The sequence below is a fragment of the Anser brachyrhynchus genome, assembly GCF_964034855.1.
Source record: "Anser brachyrhynchus genome assembly, chromosome: 11".
Taxonomy (NCBI): Eukaryota; Metazoa; Chordata; class Aves; order Anseriformes; family Anatidae; genus Anser; species Anser brachyrhynchus.
The window spans coordinates 6,033,168-6,054,801 of NC_137706.1; the positions used below are offsets into that span (position 1 = coordinate 6,033,168).

The window sequence follows — 21,634 nt, forward strand, 5'->3', positions numbered from 1 at the left end:
AAAAGTTCATTTTTCATTTCAACATTTTCTTTTAGAAAGAGGGAGTGAGCTACACCCACTATCAAGTGCTGAGAACACTTCAGTTTGTGCCACATAAACCACTTCCCACTGAAAGAGGAAAAATCAAAATTTGCATTTGGAGAAGCATTAAGTAACCTACATGTGATCAAAACTGATCAAACAAGGCTGCACCTCTGAGTGGCTGAGCTTTTGGCTTTGATCCATCAGAAAATATGAAGTTGAGCACAGAAATTAAATTCAACTTGAACTTTTCTTTGTGGAGAAGAAAGCTGCTTATCTGCTGGGGGAAACAGAGGCTTTCGTGTGCAGGTAGAGTTCACATCAAATATAACACTAGCAAAATGTACATATATAGTGTTCAAATACTATCACAGCACTAATAAAGGCATACGTCATAGAGAAATGTCCTTAGCCTCTTTAGGTAAATGCTCTCCTGCTATGTATAAATACAGTTTTCAGAAACAAAAGCAACTGCCTCCAGAACAGGGTGCGCATTTAGGCATCATCCCAGACTTGATCCTGATCAACTCAAAATTTCTGCAGACTGACAGGTAATTGAGGCAGGTTTTGGACTGAAATTCTGGTTCAGTTCCATCTCATATTTACAAAGCATGGTGTCATCAATGGTAGCAAGGATCTTTTATAGTGGAAGACTGCACTTAACATGCCATAACACCTTGTTTTCTCCATCCGCTTAAATGCTTTGTCTATGATAAAACCTCATTTGTGCTTTAATTGTTACTTCATGGTTTAAAGAGATTTGACTATAAGCAGCACTGTTGGACTACACTCTCTCTTCAACATCATCGGTGTTCACATCTGAATGATTTAATCTACAGTACATTCCCGCATGAAACGTGTTATTACATAATAATGCTGAAAACTGCCTGTGGATTACCATGCAAAGCTTTAAGCAGCTCTTAAGACCCTACCCATAAAAAAGTCAGAAGTATTTCAGAGGCTGTTTGCAAAACGCAAGATCCTCTCTAGTTACAATTTACTTTAAGCCACAATAATAGTGAAAAAGCTAAGAGCAAGAGCAGATTTGTACCAAGAAATGCACTGCTAAAACCAGTATTTTACAATAAATCCAACTTACCTCCATCCCTAGTAGTTTAAGAGCTTTCGGCTGAATATTAAAATAGAAAAGAAAGTTAGTTAGATGGGAGGCAAAATTCAAAGACCAAAAAATACCAAGGAAAAACACATTTTCATTAGAATTACTCTTCTAAATAATTGTATCAATAATGGTGCAATTAATTAATCTCCCACTTAATTGTATTTGCAGGAATGCAATGGATTAGAAAATGTTTTCCATCCTGCACCCAAGTGAAATCTTTTGATTCAGACAAAATAGTTAAATATAATTCAATAACTGACTACTTTGAGAATTAAAATCATAATATGTTCATGTTCACAAAAAAAAAATGAGTCTAAGCAAAGTGTAATGAACTGACAGGAAACAGTAAAAAAAAAAAAAAAACAGGTCTTCAAACCTCTCATATTTTCCCATAAAAATATTCCCTCTGTTGTATTATGAAATCTCTGCTTTACATTTTCTGTAAAAGGTTTATTTGTAAGTTCCATCAGATAGTACTACACAATATATATATACACTATATCTTGGCTACGGAATAGTTTACTTGGGGTATGAGTGGCCTTCTGACCATCTGAAGCAATTGCTTTTTGTAATTACGTTAGGAAGCTTCACTTGATCTTCAAACCTGAACCAAACAAACAAGTAAGGTAACAAAAAGAATTATTCTACTTGCTCAGAACAGAATTTTTAACAAAGCAAGGCCTGTGCTTGATATTCTCAAAATTGATCCATAACTACAAAATGCTTTACTGAGACTATAGTGGTTTCTGCAGGGTAAGATTTATGCTCAGAGCAGTTCCTTAGAGGACTCATTTAATTACTTGGCAAATAGACCTGAAAGTTTATTTTATACAGTTTACAGTTCAAGCTAAAAGGTCAAGCTACAGCTTAAAGTAGGAATAAGTACACATGCAGATAGGACAGATAGAAATCCTTGGATTGTAAACTACTAAAATAAGAGGAAATTTACCTTCAGGTCAATGTATTTACCACCTTTTGGGCCTTCCTATCCTTCAACATGGATGTGTTACAGGATCCTTATATAGCTTCACTATCAGAGTTTCAACATCAGTCTTACAGCATTTCTTTAGCATTGGACATGCAACGTTTCACAACAATAAAGGAACAAAGTACTACCTATTTTTACCATCAGCATGATGGCCACATCCAGAATTAACTCATTCTTACCCTTTTTGGTCCAAATAAATTATTATAAAGAGTCCGAAAACTTTTTCGAGTATAGTTGCAGCGATAAGCTCCACCCATGAGATATTCAAGTACAAGACCAATATCTATTAGGCTGATATGATAATCTGGTGGAAGATTTCCCTACCAAAAACAAGCAAAATAAAAAACAAAACAAAATAAGGACTTGGGATAAGAAAAGATAATGTACGTTAAATTGCCTGACTAGATATATTGTTTCATGTTTATACTGGTACAGTGGTAATATTTATAGCCACTGGTCTCAACCTCTCAATATTTGTACAAAATTAGTGATAACCAATTCACATCATGAAAATTTTGGGAGCCAGATTTTTTTTTTTCTGGCAGTATTTATAGTTGAGGACAAATTTTCATTTGTGATTTACTTGTACAACATGTCAGTGTCCATATAAGCACAAGTTGTTTGCAAGAGTTAAACTGGTGAATTTAAATAACTTTGTACTGATCATTATTAATCCAGTATAAAAGCATGACTCACTTATTTTCATAGTGAATATCAGGTACACACTATATTTTATAGAAACTTGTATTTTGAAGTAATATTATCTACAGAGTTGACTACAATGCAGAATGATTTCGATTAATATGTAGCCCAGAATCAAAGAAAAAGACTATAATTTCCACCATCACACTTAAGAACTGTATAGTTGTATTAATTCTCCTAGAACCATGAGCTGAAAACTTTACTTAGTTGCTCAAACTACATCCTACAACATTAAATGCTTCTACAAGACCACTGAGTAGCTGCTACAATGAAAGAACTATAACCTAAGCAAACACATCACCTCCATGTTAACCCAACTGAATCCCCGAGACTGTCGCTGAATGAGTGAGCCATGAAAATGCAATGAGGAGAGACAGACAGAAAGCAGAATGCAGAAGAGCATTAGTGACACTCAAAAAGACAAACACTGAATGAGATAAAGTAAACTATGAAGTAGATCACTACAAATTACACATTAAGCCAGTACTGCATAATTCCCACACTCAAGCCTCCCCAGGATAAATGGGAGTTTTCCTTCCAAAAAGGAAGACCATTCATTGTAGTTACATTTTACTGAATAAAAACTCCAAAATCTCAAAGACAGTAAATATGTAACAACAGATTTTATAATTACCCTGTTAATGAACTAATTCATATGTAATGGAAACAATTAACATATTTAGGACTGCTAGCACTTAGAACAGATGTTCTCCCAAGGACTACCTGGGAGAAAAGTAACTGAATAACATACAGGGGAACAAACAAAAGGGAAGAAATTATGTTCTGGGAAGTGGGGCTTCCAGTAAACTTAGCAAGCCTTTCCTTTCACTCCTCCTTTGTAACACTGCATTGGGAGCTTCTTGTGGAGAAGAAACAGTACCAAAATCGCAAATGATACAATATTAGAAGCTTTACTTTCCTATCCATTGTTTTTAAATTACTAGTAATGCAATACAGCCATATCCAAATTAGACTGACACCATTATTTGCCCCAAGAAATTATATGACTTTCCTTAACAGCTACCATCTCAATTTTAAATGTCTGTTTTCCCCCATGCTGTGCTTGCTTTTACAGTTGACTCATATTGTTAATGTAATCATGCAAACGTAGTGCAGCTGTTAGGCTTACCTTTTTCACATCTCTAACTAGCAAATGCAGCGTATTTGGAGGGCCCAATCTCTGAAACAAAAATTATTCACTGTCCATTAGAGCTTCAATAATTCATATTTTTCACAAACACAAATAGCCCTGTACGAAGAACTTCAGGCAAGTATGTGCCATCACATTTAACAGGGGTGAAAAGAAGGAACTGGGCTACAGTGACAAACACAGTATTAATCAAGAGTTGTATAGTCCCTTTCTTACAATGCTTTACGCAGTAGTTCAATGATCTTGATTCAAGTCACAGCAGTTTTTGGTACTGTCTGAACTTATGCTTTCCAGCAGGAGCCATAAAGGATTAGAGGACTAGACTTAAGTTATATGTTGTATGACTGCTGCCCTGGACTACCTGCCACTTAAACGACAGCGAGAAAACACTCTAGAAGTAGTCATGTTCTTGAAGAATTTGCTGTGGTTTGGGCAGGGGAGAATATAAATAAAGAAGCAGGATGTCCTACAGTTTGGGGAAAAACGTTTTGTTTTTCTGGGCCACAAAGAAAAATGATACTGACTTATTGGTTCTTTAAATGTTCTTAACATGCATTTTAAACACGTCATTACATAACAAAGTATAACAGCTTCTAAAAGCTGCTACAAGCTCAGTCATCAGGAATGTGCATATGTAGGGAAACATCAGGACACTATGTGTAATAGCAATGGCTCCCTCTACTGCTATCCAACTTCTCTGTATTGCTGCGGCTCAGCTTTTTAGAGACCAATTTTTGAAGCATATATCAGAAGGAGAAGAGGAAAAAGGACATCCCTATACAGTAGCAAAGATATCACATGGCATTTTGTTACTTCTGCTCACTCACAGTATTATAAAGTTCTTCCAGTCGAGGAATAGTGAGGAAGTGTTGCATGTTAACTCCATTCTCAATGAGTAGTTTCACGAAGTCCACTCGATCCAGAACCAGTGCATCCAGCATAGCCTGCTCCAGAGAATTTACCTGAATTGCAGAATGGAGAACATGTGACTACACAAGCACAGATGATGTGGTTGGCCAACAACCACAAACATTTTCATTACTTAGGAGATCCCCAAGTTCCCAAATACACTGATTAATCTCTAAGTGAGAAGGAATTTAGAAAATGACATTTTACCCTTGTGCAAGTCAATACAGATGGTATAGCTTATAGGTGACTTTTTGAGAGACAAGAGAGCAGTGAAACAAACCTTTAGACTATATGGTCTATAGACTATAGACTAGATTATAGACTATAGTGAAATAAACCTTTAGACTAACCAAAGACTATAGCTTTCCAGTCATCTAATTTAGTATTTTTATCTAAACCAGGCTTGCCATACTGGATATGTTATGGGAAAGACAGATTTAATTGCTTAACATGGTAGGAAGAAGTTAAAATAAAAAAATAAAATGATACTATATACATTTAATAAGAGGTTGACATAATTTACCTGGTAACTCACTTATGTATCATCTGCTCACTGTCACTCACAGAGAAAAGGCAACATATAATGCCTGAGAGGCTCAAATCATTCAGGAAGAAGTATTTCCTTTTCCTTCAGCAACTCAACTTTTGGCTTTGGAAAATGGTCAGAAAGTCTAATGGATCTTCTCTTAGTATGGTCTAAAGGCTTAGAACCCACTGGGAGAGGGGAAAAGCCCTTGAGCAGCAATCCTTTAGACACATGAACTTGAATTTAGACAACAAAACGCTTTAACCTACTGCAAATGGAAAATGAAGCACTTAGAAAAGTCAATGCTTAAGCTGCCTTCATTTGATAAATAATGTATACAAAGGAGGATGAAGATGTTCACTGATGTCCTCATTTCCTTCTGACAAGTGCAGGGAAGAAGATTCAGCAGACAGGCACTGACTTGTACTGTTGTGGTGTGGCTGCATGTAGTGCACACTGGATGAGAAATGTTCCCGTCTCCAAGACTGAACAGCACCCCTGCACAATTTTATTGCTAATCCTACAGAAACGTGCAAATGAGTGTTCTGTAGAATAAAAATGTTTATTTGCCCTCTCTCTTTGTTCCTGAGAATGGCTTAAGCACTTTAAAAACTGGTAGTTTGGATTATTCAGTCTCTCATACAGTTTTACAAAAGGGTAAGTCCCACCTGCATACAATAATAGAAAGGCATACAAAGAGGTAAAAAAAAAAAAAAAAAACAACTCTTGAACAGTTTTAATACAAATACTTTCACCTCACCCAGTTCAGGAGTTCAAGCTTTCTTGGATCTGTTTCTTCTTCTGGCTCTTCTTTTGCTTTTCCTCCTTTTTTCTTCCCTTTTCCTTTCCCCCTGGCTGCTTTAGTCTGAGCTCCTGGAGATTTCTTTTCCTTCTCAGGGGCTGTACCCTCAGTAGCTGTAAGGCTTCCTAAAGGCTGTATTTAATAATGCACAATTATTAGAAATCTAATTGATCGTACAGTGATTATGTCACTGAATACACTCCTATTGAACTCGTTTACCAGTCACCTCTTTTCCTATGCAGTCAACTTAAAATTATTTCCTTAACTACAAAGAACTTTTTGCTTTACCTTTTTTATTAAAAACTATTATCTCTAATGCAGTCAATAACACTGCAAGTCAAAGTAGTGAAGTAGATAGCCTGTGGTGGGATCTAACATAGAAGATTTCTCTCTCAAAACAAAATCAATGTGAGGGGACTGGGAATAGACAGTACTCAATCAGGGGACGCTTCGGCTTCTTTGCTCTCGTGTAAAGTTTTAGTTTTTGAAATAAATAGCAGCAAGCAGAGTAAGAGCTGGATAGAAAGACAACAAAGATGTTGCATAATGCCAGAAAGTATCCATACTGCAGAGGCTGAAAAGGGGATGAAAGTCCCTAACTAGTTAATTTATGTTCTGCAAACAATATTTATGCTTATGCCTTTTCAGACGTATCTACTCTCTCCTAATGCCTTCCTCTTTCTAACCTACCTACCCAAGACAGGGAGGGACACGTGCAAGTATTTTGACACTACTTGTCTGTGACTTGGAGGCTTAAATTGCTCCAGCTAATGCTTAGGTCACATAACCTCCATGTACATGAAAACCAGAGTAAAACATCTGTGCTGTGCAGAGAAAACTAGAAAACAAAGCCTATTTTTTTGTTGCTGTTGCTTTTTAACAAGGCTTGTTTCCTGTGTTTTTGTTCATCTTAAAAAATCTTCTCTGCCTGGCTACCATGAAACCATTTGTGAGCATGGATAAAATTGCATCTGCCACCTCACAGCATACGAAAGCTGAATCTTCATGACTGAAAGCAATCTTCATGAATTAGAAATTACAATGCATCAAAATTGGCTAACAGTTTCCACAAATTGTTGCACAGTATGATTATGAAATAGGACAAACAATAACTGGATTCAGTTCCTAGACGGTATTTCTGTATCTAAATTGCAATAATTGGGAGATTGGGACATTCCCTCCAAAAAATGTTTTATAGTAATAACACTTTATAATATTTAGAATCATTAAATCTTCTCTTCTAAAATAAGCATTTTAATGAACCTTGAACACTAGAAACAACACATTACCATAAGTAAAGGAATAAAACAGCATGTACAGTTAGAACTTTAATGATACAGGCTTCTAAATTAAATAAATGTCAACATTATATATAGCATCCACATGAATAGTGTTCCTTTGAGAACCATTTTATTGTATAGTTTCCGGAAAAACATCTAATTAACAAACAAACCACCTTGTACTTCACTCTGTCTCTCTCTTTCATGCTAGTTTCCTCATGACACTTTATAGTAATTCAATAAAAGATGGTTCAAGCAGTAGAGTAAGAGCATCAATACAGTGCAACATAAAAGTGGCTTAAATAGAGAATTTTAGTTACACCAATAAACAAAGGCACTGCACTGATTTCACCATTGACTTCAACCAGTGCAGCACCAGTTCTAATATTTTGAGAGAGAAAATTCCATTTCACGACCTAAAGTTTTACTAAGGATCTGCTTCTTAGTTCATTTGGCACAGCACTGCCTACCAGAGGCCTGTTTTCAGCGATGATTTCGTTTGGTCATCAGCATTAATCCAAATTGAGATTTTCACAGCTGTTAATGAAGTGAGACACACAATTCCTTCTAAGCAGCTCCATGAATTTCAGCTTTGCTGCATACTCTAACAGTTAGTTGGGGACTCTAACGTTAAACTGCTAGCACATATCATTGAGACAGTCTGAAGTCCAGAAAATGCTTTTTTTTTTTTTCTTTTCTTTCAAATCTCACATGGAATCTAGCTTAAGGTTATTCTTCTGCTTGTTAGGAAATTGTTTTTCTTTTTTTCACAGAGTTTAAATTATTTCTATTTTATTCAAGTGGCAATGCAAAGAAGTTTCAAAACAAACAGGTGATTCTTAATGAATGAGATATCTTACATCAGCATCAGCTTGTCATAAACCAGAATTCAATACTCTTCTTCTTGCCAATAAATTCCAGGGAGTGAATATGTGGCCACTTATTTTCAATTGTTAGCAAATAAGGTTAATGGTTGGACTTGATGATCTTAGAGGTCTTTTCCAACCTAAATGATTCTATGATTTTATGATAAATAATATGGTGAGGAAAACTTTGTCTTACTGGCCAGTGGTGTCCGAAGACGAAGATTTGGCTGCGTGCAATGTCAACACGATTCCAGGCCAAAGCCAAGCTAAGCTGGTCTGGAGCAGATGCATTGGTACCTAAAGAGAAACACACACCAATATTTGGTATTTCATGCACAATGAAACTAGGTTGGATAACATTCTGCAATTCACTTCCCCAAGAATTAGAAAACGACAGGCCTGACTCCGTAGCCTATTACCGTAAGAATGATTCTACTAGAAAGTAGTAGATGCATCAAACCAATTTATAACATCTTCCATTTGACCCCATAATCCTAATTTCAAAAGAATTAACCAGACCATCTCCCTGTTTCCCTTACAGCTCCCATTTTGACTTTATATTTTGTTGCTAAAGATAGACATTAAACTCTTCTAATAGACTCCTCCTCTCAGCTCCACTGGCTGATGCTGTATATATGAGTAAAATAATTCCTCTCTTTTATCTTTTACTTAGCATTAGGGACAGCAGTGTTCCCATATTGAGACTGTTATCAACTACTATAAATATGCAGACAGAAAACAGATGATGTTTCTGCAAACATAACAGGCTCAAAATAAATTGGGAGCTAATCCTAAATTTGCCCTAGGGCTTAAAGAGCACACTCTGAGGTCTGAAAAAATCCACACTGTCTTTTAATCTTCCCACCATTTCTTCTAGCTTTATTAATCTATGCCAGAATTGCAATAAGATGTGTTGAAATATCAATACAGCTGTTGCAGCATTCCCATTCCAGGCCTTCAGGTGAGGGAAGCCACACAAAAATTTCTATCTAGACTTTATACTTTGAGCTAATCTGAATTTTAAGTCAAGGATTTTCAAGTTAGTACTTTGAGCCCAAGCAAATAAATCAGACTTCAATATTAAGAGTGAACCTCAGGCAGTGTATAGGACTGTCTTTAGGGGATCAAATTGTGCATCCTTCCTTACAAAACCCACCTTTGAGGAGAGCAGTTAAGATAGACATCTCAATGTCCTGTTGCCCTTCAGACCCCATACGGAACACAGTGATCTAAAGGACAGCATTAAACCAAACACACAGAATTACAACACATGGAAGAGAGACACTAAACATGTAAATACAAAAAAAGAGCAGAATGCTGAAGCTTTATTATTTTCTAAGGCTTGAAAATTTTCAAAATATACAGTTCCACTCATTTTTTCTTTGAAATTGCAATTTTACAGAAACAGCGAATTCAACTTTTTCAATAAAGTTATTGTAAAAAAATCCTTACATTGGTAAATGTGGCAAGCATGATGAAATTCTTCACCAAATCCCTGAATTTTCACAAGTGGAGACAAAACTGTCATACTGAACTGATCGTTTTCTGAAAGTTCTACTACTTTCCAGTAGTACTGGAAATGCCAGCTTGGAAATGGGAACACTACTTACCTGAGAAAACTATCATAGCATTAATTTTATTGACTATAATACTGAAGTATTTCTGAGTTCTGTTATATGCTGCACATTGACAAACAAAAATCCAGAAACAACTAATAAGAAAAAGCAATTATTTCTAGTCATGTTTGCTTAGTTGAGTCCATTACAGTTCACTGCCTTTAAAAACAGTAATTCATATAAAACTTAGCCATTGAAGTCACTAAATATTAAACAATCATAAATACAGAAGAATAACCTAATATTCTATGTTAATTAAATTAATTCTAAATACAGGCAAAAAGTAAAATATCCTTCATTTTCAGAAAACATTGGTTCATAGTAGATGCCAGTATTAAATACTGGGAATGGCAATCTTGAAAGCTTGAATAGATTTGGCACGCACATGAAGATAAATGTTTGCCACAGTGACATCAGGAGAGAAAAGAACTAAAGGAAAGCTATATTAATGAACAAAAAAGCAGACAATATTATCAAATGTAAATCATAAGCCTGCTTCAGTCGGTGTCTGAATTTTGCTGAGTAGACCAGGCCTGCTCTGATGAACATTTTAAAATTTGAAGCAGTTTGGCTAAGGCAGCTATTGGCTCTCCTTTCTCAATCAACTCTTCTAAGAAGGCTGACTCTTACAGTCAGCTTAGCATAATAATGCTTACTACCAACGTGACTTCTGATGAAGGCATAAGTAGGGAAGCAATCTTGGCACCATATAAATATAAATATATCAATAGTATATTTACATTACTCAGACAATCTAAAGACTTCATATTTGGAGCCCTTAAGAAAGACTTTATATAATAATCAGCTGAGCTAATCAATACTAATCAAACTTCTGAATGCATAAGTAAAATATGAACAGATGGGCATCTATTTTATTGTAGTATAGAGTTACATTACTAGAAAATATGGTATTTGTCATATTCTATTCCAAGTGGCATTTGCAGCTGGATTAATCCTTAGAGAATTTAGTTTTTACAAAGGTATTTAAATGTATCCTGCAAAATTGCATGATCTGGCTTTTATGAACCCAAGAATTAAGTAGTATCAAAATATGATCAAAATCAAGGAACAGAGATAAAACTCAAATGGACCTTCCCTTCTTGCAAAAATTCCCCCCATGCTGAAGAGAATACAGCATCAGATGTAATGAACCTTGGCGAGAGAAGCATTGGGGGAGAATGGGGGAAGAAGGGAAGCACAATTAGAACAGACTGCTGTGATACTGTACAGGATATGGGAAATCACTTGTTGACATTTAAGAGTTTTGTTACCTTGAAATGTATAGATATCTAAGCAAGTATCCCTTGGCAGCTGAAGTGAACATTACAAAGAAAAGCTGGAGAGCATGAGACAATACCAAGCATAATCTCGTGAGATTATGACAACTTTATGAAGAGAGCGGAGAACATGAAACCAGTAGAAAGCCTGCAAAGAACCTGGTGATTGCTTGATACAAATTCCCACCCCAATCCTATGTCATTTCAGTTGTCATAGAACAGCTTCCTGAAAGGGGTCAAGAATGGCTTTGTAGATTAATCCTGAGAGAACCTGATCGTGTTTTTTTCATGTGTTTCTTGACTCAGCTAACAGACACCCCACTGAAAAGAGTATGAACTATAAGGAATGCTGCATTCATTTTACTGGTTTATTGAAAATCGTAAAGAAAAAAATTCACATTATCTTTAGGGACAGTATTAAACTTGGAAAGACATGAGTTAATGGTTTGTCTCTGAGCTGACCAGAGATAGAAAGCATGGGCTCTGTGGAAGGAAAACCTACTTAGATATAAGGGAGCATGAAATACCATTTCACAAAGAAGTTGGAAAAATCTCTATTTTCTCAGCTTCGTGAGAAAAGTTATATTAATTAATTCTAATATTTTCTTTATAGTTGCTTGTGCTATAGGCATCACTCCTCAGTGACAGAATTAGGCATCTCAAAGAATAAAACTGCCCCACATTTCATGCTTAAATTCAATAGCAGGTTATTTGTCTCATTCCTGAAACATCTGAATCTGAGAAGGCTGTGGTAATTCTCTCCTGTTTCTATTCATAGAAATATGCAACTTTTTTTTAAAAAAAAAAAAAAGGAAAAAAAGATAAAAATACCAGCTATACCAGTTCCAGTTGTAATAAAAAAAAAAAATCCATTATACTATTCACGTGCTTAAAGCACTTGCTTAAGGTTTGTATAAAGGCATGAAATGGAATTCTACCAGGACTCAAGGGAGAGGTCATATTGACATTTGTTCATCAATTAGTCAAAGGAAAACACTCAAAGACTCACTTCACCTGTAAAGGTACAGGCACAGTGAACACTATTTCAAGGCACTGTTTACAGACGACAGATACGAACACTGAAGATTTTCTTTTCCTGAGTGCACTTTTTTTCCGCAGCTGGGTTACTGGCAGGAGTCTGAGTGGTACAGTACATAGAACAGGCCTGCAGCAAACCAGGATCAAGCACAGCTGGGATCTTCCGGAACACTTCATGTTTCAATTGCTTTTAAAGACTCGAATAGCCCATTTTATTGTCATGAAATGCTTTTAAAAAGTAACTACAGTAGAGGACCAAAGCTGTGCTGATGTACCCTGAATGCTTATTGCTCCTAGGAATCCTTTTTTCAATGATCTTTCCTCTACTTTCTGAAGTTGATGCTTTTTTAATGCATTTATCTAAGTGTCTTAGTCTGCCTTTTGGAAGTCTATACTTGGTCTCATAGAAAACAACTCCTATCACCTCACACAGGAGAAGAATCTGAAATTGGTTTCAGAGGCTTTCCAGAAGACGAAATCCCTTTCTAAGTCCAGGTGTCTAGGTTTATGAATGAGTGATTGTGTATATTTATGAGCCTATATGAAGGAAAAAAAGGTTAAATTGTAGCCCTGTGAGAATGACACTTGAAAGTACTTTACAAAGATTGGTCAAGGAAATTATCTTTGTGAACTACTTTTATAACACTTACAAGTTCCTTTTTTTTCATGCATTCCATAAGAATGATGAACAGCTGATGAGCTTGATTCCTGCTGTAGTTGAAGGTTTTCTGGATTGTAACTAGTAGCTGGTCCCTGAGGGATTCACTTATTACCCTAAATGAAAAAGGAGACATAAAACATTGCCAGAATTAACATATGTTAGGAAGGTCTACTGCTTGAGAAATATTTTTTCATGCACCAGTACAGTGACTTCATTTTGAAAATAAATGAAAACACACAGAATCTCTGCATTCAGTATGGCTAAGGCTGAGGATTTCATGAAAAATTAACAGTAATCAGGAGATTTATACCCAGACTGGCACTTATGTATCTCAGCACCTCAATATTGATTTAAAAATCAGCAGGGAACTTGAACTATCATTTTGCCCTTGAATATTGTATTTGTATTATAAGGTAGCTCTTATTCTTCCTGTTTATGTATATATACACTTCTGTTAAGAAGTTTGGCCTTCAGAATTTCAGCAGTACGCTTAACTGGACCCCTACCTTTGCCTCTAAACACTGCAAGGCCCTTTGAGTATAGCCAGAAAACCCGAACTGTTTCACACTACTGGTATGTCACCTTGGTCATTCTTTACTTCTTAAACATAGAATTTATTTGCTAGAGTATGTGAAACCTTGTAATATCAATTCAGAAACATATAAACCAAATGTGATTAAAAAAGATAGATTGAAAACATTCCAGAAAAGGTCAGAAATGTTTGATCTCACAAAACAGTCTGAAATAGAGCCCTTCAACCTCAGTCATTTCCTAATAAAACACATGTATTTTCAGATGATAGCAAACAACACCAGAAGGCATTCAAAGCAATGACACAGCTGAGACTGCCAAGTGCAGTAAAATTCAAAGTTCATTGTTAAAAAATGATTCTTTGTAATGTGACACATTTATGAATACATTTGTCTCATCATCATTATTGGAAAGGAAAACTGGACACCGCATCACGTGTACTGGGAAAGAAAGTCATGCAGTGAGCAGATCTTGTACAGATTGATCCTAATAAGCTCTTTTAATTACCTGTGAGCTGATGGGAAGGATGGATGAGAAATAAAAAAAAAAAAAAAAAAGGCAAATTTGATCTAAGCTAAGGAGGCTTGTTCAACAGAGAGAAAAGTGCTGAATCATAAATAGCTGGTAGGATTAAAGCTGTACTATATGTGTACATCCAGCAGAGCTGTTTTTCCAATTCAGCGCATGACATCTGCACTGCTCAACAGTAATAGTTGTCTGCTTAATATTTCATCCAATCTAAGTTTCAGTTAAAAAACTGGAAGTATGTCTCTGTCAAAGAAACAGAGACTGTTTCTTCAGTGTAAGGAAGGTGTGCTGTACCCTACTGAAGAAAATACATTACATTTTTGCCTGAATCTTAATATCAGGATTCTATCTTCAGTAGCAACAGTGGAAATGGGGAACATGTTCGTTTGACTGGGAGAAGCAATACTGAAGTAAAAAAAATGCAATACTCTGCTTCCGCTTGGAGTATTTGTCAGGAGAGATCTTTTACTCTGCAATGCAATGAGCTTTCTGCTGCAAATACAGGTTTCGAATCTTCTTTAAACAGACTGTATTCTACCAACCAAAAGGACAGACAGCCGATCATAAAAATTACAGATTCCAGAAAACACTGCATTAGAAGCAACTGTTACAGCAGATAGGAAGGCTGTGAAGCAGAATGTTCCAGACAACATCCTCCACTCTGTGGCACCAAGCAGCACTAACTGCCATGAGCAACTGTCAAAGAAGCAAGAAACAGAAAGGAAGAAAGCCCAACATCTGTTCAGTTGGTCCGGCAATCTTGGAGCATCAATGTCATTCATACAACACACTAGGCGCAGGCAGTACACATTTTGAAAATATGTGAACTAATTAATCACAGTCCCGGCCTGAGAAAAGGAATAATTCTTGGGAACCGCTTGTTTCTCACTTTTTAAGCACCCAACCCAGCAGCAAGTATAGCGCAGCAAACTTTGATGGAGCTTGTATGACAGTGTACTGCACTGAGACCAAGCTTATTTTAATGGACCATCAAATACATCCAAGTGCTAACAACTTCCACTCATTAACACCAGGGCTAAGAACAAACAGGCATCAAAAGCTGACTAACAGCAGCTTCTGTTAGAAGCATTTTGTCACTGAGCTTTGTTTTTACGCAGCTTTTAGGGTGCACAATGCCTTGCTTTTCTGAGCAAGATGTAGCTTTGGTGAAGATCTCACAATCTTACCCTCCTTCTTCTGAATACTTGTGTGCAAATGACAGAATATCAGATGCTCGTCCACTACCATCACATATCACAACAGGAAGAGGAGGTTCTTCTCGTAGACACTCCAGGACAATGGAGATAACATTAGGACCACCTTCCACGATAAGTCCAACTACAGGAACACCTTGTCCCAGCCCTGTAAAAACAGAACAGAAACAAAAAAGAAATGTCAATAAAACCAAATTTAAGAGGTTGATATGTTATGAAGGGATGTGATTTGGAGAGATCTTTACAGAAAGATGTCCGTACACTGTTTCATAACCCCAAACAGAAAAGTGTAAGGTATCTCTTTGCCCTTGTAGTTTAACCTGGCAGGCAGCTAAGTACCATGTAGCCATTTGCTCACTTCCTGCCAGTAGCATAGTGGAGAGAACTGAGGGGGAAAAAAGTAAAACTCATGAGTTGAGATAAAGACAATTTAATAGGAATGAAAATAGAAAAAAAAAATACAAAAAACAAGTGATGGACAACACAGTTGCTCACCACCAGCCAGCCCCCAAACAACAGCAGCTCCTCTGGCCAACTCCCCCAGTTTTATGGTTGAACATAACATCATATGGTATGGAGAATCCCTTTGGACAACTTGGGTCAGCTGTCCTGGTTCTGTCCCCTCCCACCTCCTTGCGAACCCCCAGCCTCCTTGCTGGCAGGGCAGTATGAGAAGCTGAAAAGTCCTTGACTTAGTGTCTGAAACATCATTGCGTTATCAACATTATTTTCTTCCTAAATCCAAAACATGGAACCATACCAGCAACTATGAAGAAAATTAACTCTATCCCAGATGACACAGGACACCTTGCTTTTCCGTCAGGTTCATACTGTTTATTTGTTCACTCAGTGATGGCGAAATGTTTGTAATCTCTTTCAGTAGACACCATGCAGAGATAAAACAGCTAAACATGATTCTGCTATTACTTCATTATCTTCACTGTGACTTAGATGGCTCCTAAACCACTGTGCCTTTGATGCTTTAAGTCTTCATTGGTTACCTACATGAATTCTTCAGTAAGGTGACATACACCTATGCTTTCTCATAACAAAAAAAATAGGAATTTAGTCTCTTTATCATGAAGCTGAAATGGCTGGCCGATGGAAGAGACGACAGCTGAGCATCCCTTTGCTGTCCCTGCCTCACTGTGATCTCCAGGCATAGGATGACAAAGGGAAGCCCACAGGTCACAGGGTCTCAGTAGCCTTGGTCACGAGATCACTTGGGGAAATGAGGGACAAAACATTACCTGAAGGCTGACTAATCCCACTATTATAAGCATTTGAATTCAGTTCTTAATCTGTAAAATGACCAGTGTTTCGTAAAGATGTACTTTTCTGTACAGCTGAATTCGCATTTTTAGCCTTCATTCCTTTCTGAAGAACAGGAACATCATGGACAGTAACAGCAGAAGCTTCCTGACATCCTCCTGTCAGTATACCCCAGCTCTGATAAGGAGGAGTCACAGAGCCTGGGCCGGCCTCTGTGTCCATGAAATCCTTAGTGATTCCTGCTGAGATTTCCAGAAGAGGTGCCTGTGCTTGAAGCGACTAAAAAGAAACAAAACAACTCCCTATATGTTGTTACTGGTAAGTGTACTGCAAAGCTTCATAGAACTCAAAATTTCTACACGTATTCCCAGCTAAGCGCCTTTTGCAACGAGAATCACCAAACACTACTTAAATGAGAACCAATATTCCCAGCCCCAAGTGGTATTAAAAGAAATTATACAGAATATCTTGCCTCTGGGCCCTGACTTCCTTATCTTCCAAGCCAGTGCTCTCTTTTATAATGTTACAACTCTCCCAGCATTTCTGCAGATGACAAAGATGAAAAAAGCAAAGCTATGTTAGCCATTTCAAATGTCTGTCCATGGGCAACAGTGCGTGACACTGTCTCCATGCTCAAAGGCAACAGGCATTATTTTAGTGAGTTTAGTTTCTTAAGCTAATTGTAAGCAACAAGCAGTATTTGAAGACTTTCCAAAATGCTTAGATATCTTTTGGCAGATCTCTAAATGCATCTTTAGTCTTTAACCAGCTCTCTACTTCACTTTTCTGCTCTACCGTAAAGAGCACTTAAACCCTATTAGTGACTTTTATACAGTCCAAATGCAATTGGCATTCTGAATGTTTTGGTTTTCTTACTTTTATAGGCACACACAGTTTCTAAGGACATCTCTCAGAAGTCAGAAAGTCAGCTGGCAGAACTGATGTCTATTTTCCTGCACTTTTTAATTAAAGTCCAGAATCCAAGACTAATATATTTTTTGACTGTTTCTAATTATTTGTTTAACTTGCTGGAAAGCCACAGCTACTAGCATTTCTTATTTATTTAATATTTTTTAAAAAGTATTTTTTCCACAGAAGTTTTAATGAAAAATGTCTTTTAAAATATCTATTTTTTTTTCTAAATAATGACAAAAACAAATCTAGAAAGTTGCTTTAGAGAGGATGTAACAACTAGCAAAAATTTTAAAACTGCACAGAACTCTAAATATAGAAGCACTGATGAGAAATTATCTCAATAATTGCTTCAATAAAAATCAAAATTCAAACTGAGTTTATCTAGATCACAGACTTTTGAGTGTGATATTTTAAAAGAAACAAATTCATATAAAAGAGAAAAAAAGTTAGTATAAACATAAAGTTAGTATAACATCACCCCATTCTGTGTATTTATGGATGCTTAAAAATTCTTGCTAGAAATGCAAAACTACTTTGCATATTCTTTTCCTTAAATTCTTACAGCTTTCAGCCTTCACCTCTCTTATTTTTCAACTGTTCTTCATTTCTTTATGTGATCCTTACTTTTCTGTGTTTTCTACGATGTTAGATGTGGGCTCTTTCATCTAGTTTAGTCACATAGTCCTGATCAAATTCCTGCTAGGAAGAGTTGGAAGAAACATTTAATTTCAATACCTTGAAGTATTTCAAGTATTTCCCTCTACCCTCCCTTCTTTAACACATTATTTTTACAGTTTGCCCCACTGTACTTACGTGTATTAATTTTCTGGAGGGAAATATGTTTTTCCAACTGACGTCGTAGCTTTACTTCAGCTCCATATTTACCTAGTGTACCATTGTCTGCCAGAATGAAATGTGTATGGGAACTGTTGAGCACAGAGAGCTTACTTAGAGGGTTTGACATTGTTTGGTAAACACGTGTTACCTGTCAAAAGGAGAGGTGCGCCTAGATTAGAGATACCAAATAAACATGAAAATCCTCCACAACATTCAACAGAAGCACACACTTTATGAGGAAACAAATCAACCAGATGTTTATAACTGAAAATAGAGGAGAATTAGAAAAGGAGCTAGCATTTACACTCAAAACTTGAACTCTTCACAGCAGTGTTTTCACTGGAGAATGAGTCACATCTATGCATTCTCCTGCATGTTCACCTATGCTCACTGATGTGCTCTCCTTGATCACATACTGTCTTACATACTGCTATTGCTGCATTAGGAAATACATTCTCACTTGGAGTCACTAGTAGCTAATAAGCCACTGCTGAGTACCCACCTACAATAAAGTCCTAGACACATAAACGCACTCATGATTTATACAACTTGGCATTACCACACTGAAGGTAGAACCTAAAACCAACTTACACCAGAGAGGTCTCTACTAGTGAAAGTAATGGAAACCTCCCTAGCTCCTTACGCACTCTGTGGTCATACATGACATCCTGTCATATATATTTAAACAACAGCCTTTCTTTAATAAATTGTCTGATTTAAGCTCTTAGGCAATGCTTTAGAAACAGTGAAAATACTAATACTACAAATAGATGAACTGTGTATTTTGCTACAGAGCTGACATTGCTAATTACAAAGGAATTTCCTTAAAACACTTACATCTTTTCCTATCAGATCTTCCTTGTTTTCTACAATGCCCCATGGTGCAATTCCTACTGCACAGATTCGTCCTCTGGATTTTGAAGAATGATCTTTCAAGGCATCTCCCACATGACGAATGACACCTATAGATACAATTCATTGAACTAATTCTTGGCACTTTTAAGAGATTACCAAGTAACAGAATTTTCTTCTTGCTTCTCACTGAGCTCCCTACTTTCCTGCATTACTTTAGCTACCTAAACTGATATCTGTTCTTTATAATAAAACATGCAATGCAGACAAACACATGCTTATATTTTGTGTAAATCTTATTTTTTTTCACATCCTTGTTCTGAATTCACTCAAGCATTTGAAAAACTTTTCCAGTTACTTAACTTACCACAGCGTAATCTGTACCAGTAAATGGAATTACACCATTCATTGTACACAATGCTGAACACATATGGAATGCTATCACTTTACAAACTTGGGGTCTAAGCAAGCAAAAAAGCACGAGGGTTATCTAATAAATGTTTTTCCACTCCAAAATTATTCTGAACAACAATCATCACCTTCCCTTAAAGATATTATATCTTTCTCGTAAAAGTAAAGTCAAAGGAGCTCACTTTTATCTTGCATAGTTTTCTGAGAAATAATACAAAGATTTATTTCATGAGGATAGTGGCCTAGAAATATTATAATGAAAATCTGCACCTGACTGTTCTTTGAAGATCACTTACAATCCATATTAAAGAAAAATGAATTAGAAACCAACTGGTTTCCAAACGTAACAGTACATAATGAGTCATCAGAGCAGCTATCTTTCAACACATCTTTCAAGTTCTGGACATCAAATCAACACCACGTTTTTGAGAGAATCCATGAAAAATACTAAAAACCTCCTGGTGGCGTTATCTGGAGTTACTCTACACATGATGTTTTAGATATGGTCAAAAAGGAAACAAAGACACACAAAACTTTTTCAGATGGCCTGAAGACTGGAGGAAAACGCAAACAGGAGATCACAATGTCTCCAACTACTGTAGCATCATTTACACCCAACTTACAGCTTTCTGTTTCAAGATCGTTAATTTACAGTAATTCCTTTAAGAATAACTACGTTATATAATTACAAGACAGAGTGTGGGTATTCATAGCGATAAGTGATCCGGGGAGACAGTGACTCAGGGACATGGCGTTTAAGATGGACAATCAGCTGATCACTAACTCTCAGACAGATCACACAGCCTAATGGCTCAGTCCTTGGCTGCATGAACAAGGAAGCGTCAAATGGAAGAAGACAGGATGTTAAGCATGTTTCACTCCAGAGATTAAAAGCTTCATCAAGCACTTGACCAAAAATTGCAGCATTTAAAATTCAAGAAAACTGTTAAATAAATAAATAAATAAAAAGAGAGTTCAAGGCAGAGGTGTGATAAAGACTGAAGGACTGGAAAAATGTGACAGTCTTAAGGAACTCAGCCTGTGTAGTTTGATAAAAGCACTGTGTATAAAAACAGGCTCAGGAAATAGACTTCTAGTAAGAGAAAGAGCTATGTAAAAATAATAATAATAATTAAAAAAAAAACCAAAAAACAACAGTGAAAGTTAGAACTAGGCCAATTCAAAGTAGGAGATTTCTTAAGTATGAGGACAATTGACAATATATCACATCTAGTCATAGATTCCTTGCTACAGCGTTCCTTTTTTGGTCTAGTGGCTAATAACTCATTCATGTAGACTTAAATCTTCTGCCTTTGGGAAAGAATAGTAGCTGAAAATGAATGAATTCTTAAGTAAACTAAAAGTTCCGGGAACAGCTTACCTGTACTAACACCTCCAGTGAAAATCCAGGCTCCGGTGGTCATGGCAGCCTTTATCAGACCTTTTCCGAACACTTGCTTCAGTTTCGGTTGCATTTCAAAGTTCTGGAGGCCCCCATGGACAGAGATTAAGAGTTTGGGCAATTCTAGTTGCCAGTCTTTCACCATGAGATGCAGCAGAGAATCTGGTTTGGTGTCATATGACACACGGATATACTGCAAAGACCAACACATAATATTATCCCTCTGTCAGCCCTGTAAATTGTCCATTGACTAAGCACAGAATGGTTACATTAAGCCACCCATCTTGAAGGAAGAGTTTTAGAACTATTAAGCAACACCTTAAACGTACCTACTGCTTATGATTAAAAGAAATAGGTTGAAAAATTTCATTTTGCTATTCAGAATTTACCATTCGCTTCATGAATTTTAAAGCACCACTTTCCTCTCCCTCCCTTCAAAACTGACTGCAAGTGAGTGAACCTAAGCTCTTACTACAAATCTGCACTGTTGGAAGCTACCAATTTAAAATGACTGGAAGGTGTCATTCCTAAAATCTTGGTTTGCCTGCCAAAGAGAAGCAATGATCTTCATAAGAAATAGGAAGCCTATGCTACATTTATCCCATTCACTGTTGACATACATTTCCATGTCTGCAGCAATGATTTTTATTCTCAGTTTAGTTCTGCTTTTCTGATTTCTTTTCAAACTACTGCTCTATGAAACAAAGCTATGAAAC

General features: G+C 36.6%; 1 protein-coding gene across 1 annotated transcript in view; it reads right to left on the reverse strand.

The window, feature by feature from the left end:
• TRPM1 (transient receptor potential cation channel subfamily M member 1) overlaps positions 1-21,634 on the reverse strand; it is a 161,777-nt gene that overhangs the window by 18,968 nt on the left and 121,175 nt on the right. The window contains exons 12-23 of the mRNA XM_080607996.1: positions 20,898-21,111; positions 19,091-19,215; positions 18,230-18,401; positions 15,203-15,377; positions 12,946-13,069; positions 9,521-9,593; positions 8,561-8,661; positions 6,177-6,350; positions 4,809-4,943; positions 3,961-4,011; positions 2,309-2,449; positions 1,121-1,150 (exon numbers count right to left, since the gene is read on the reverse strand). Coding sequence (XP_080464122.1) covers positions 1,121-1,150; positions 2,309-2,449; positions 3,961-4,011; positions 4,809-4,943; positions 6,177-6,350; positions 8,561-8,661; positions 9,521-9,593; positions 12,946-13,069; positions 15,203-15,377; positions 18,230-18,401; positions 19,091-19,215; positions 20,898-21,111 — 1,515 coding nt within the window. The remainder of the gene's footprint in view (positions 1-1,120; positions 1,151-2,308; positions 2,450-3,960; positions 4,012-4,808; positions 4,944-6,176; positions 6,351-8,560; positions 8,662-9,520; positions 9,594-12,945; positions 13,070-15,202; positions 15,378-18,229; positions 18,402-19,090; positions 19,216-20,897; positions 21,112-21,634) is intronic.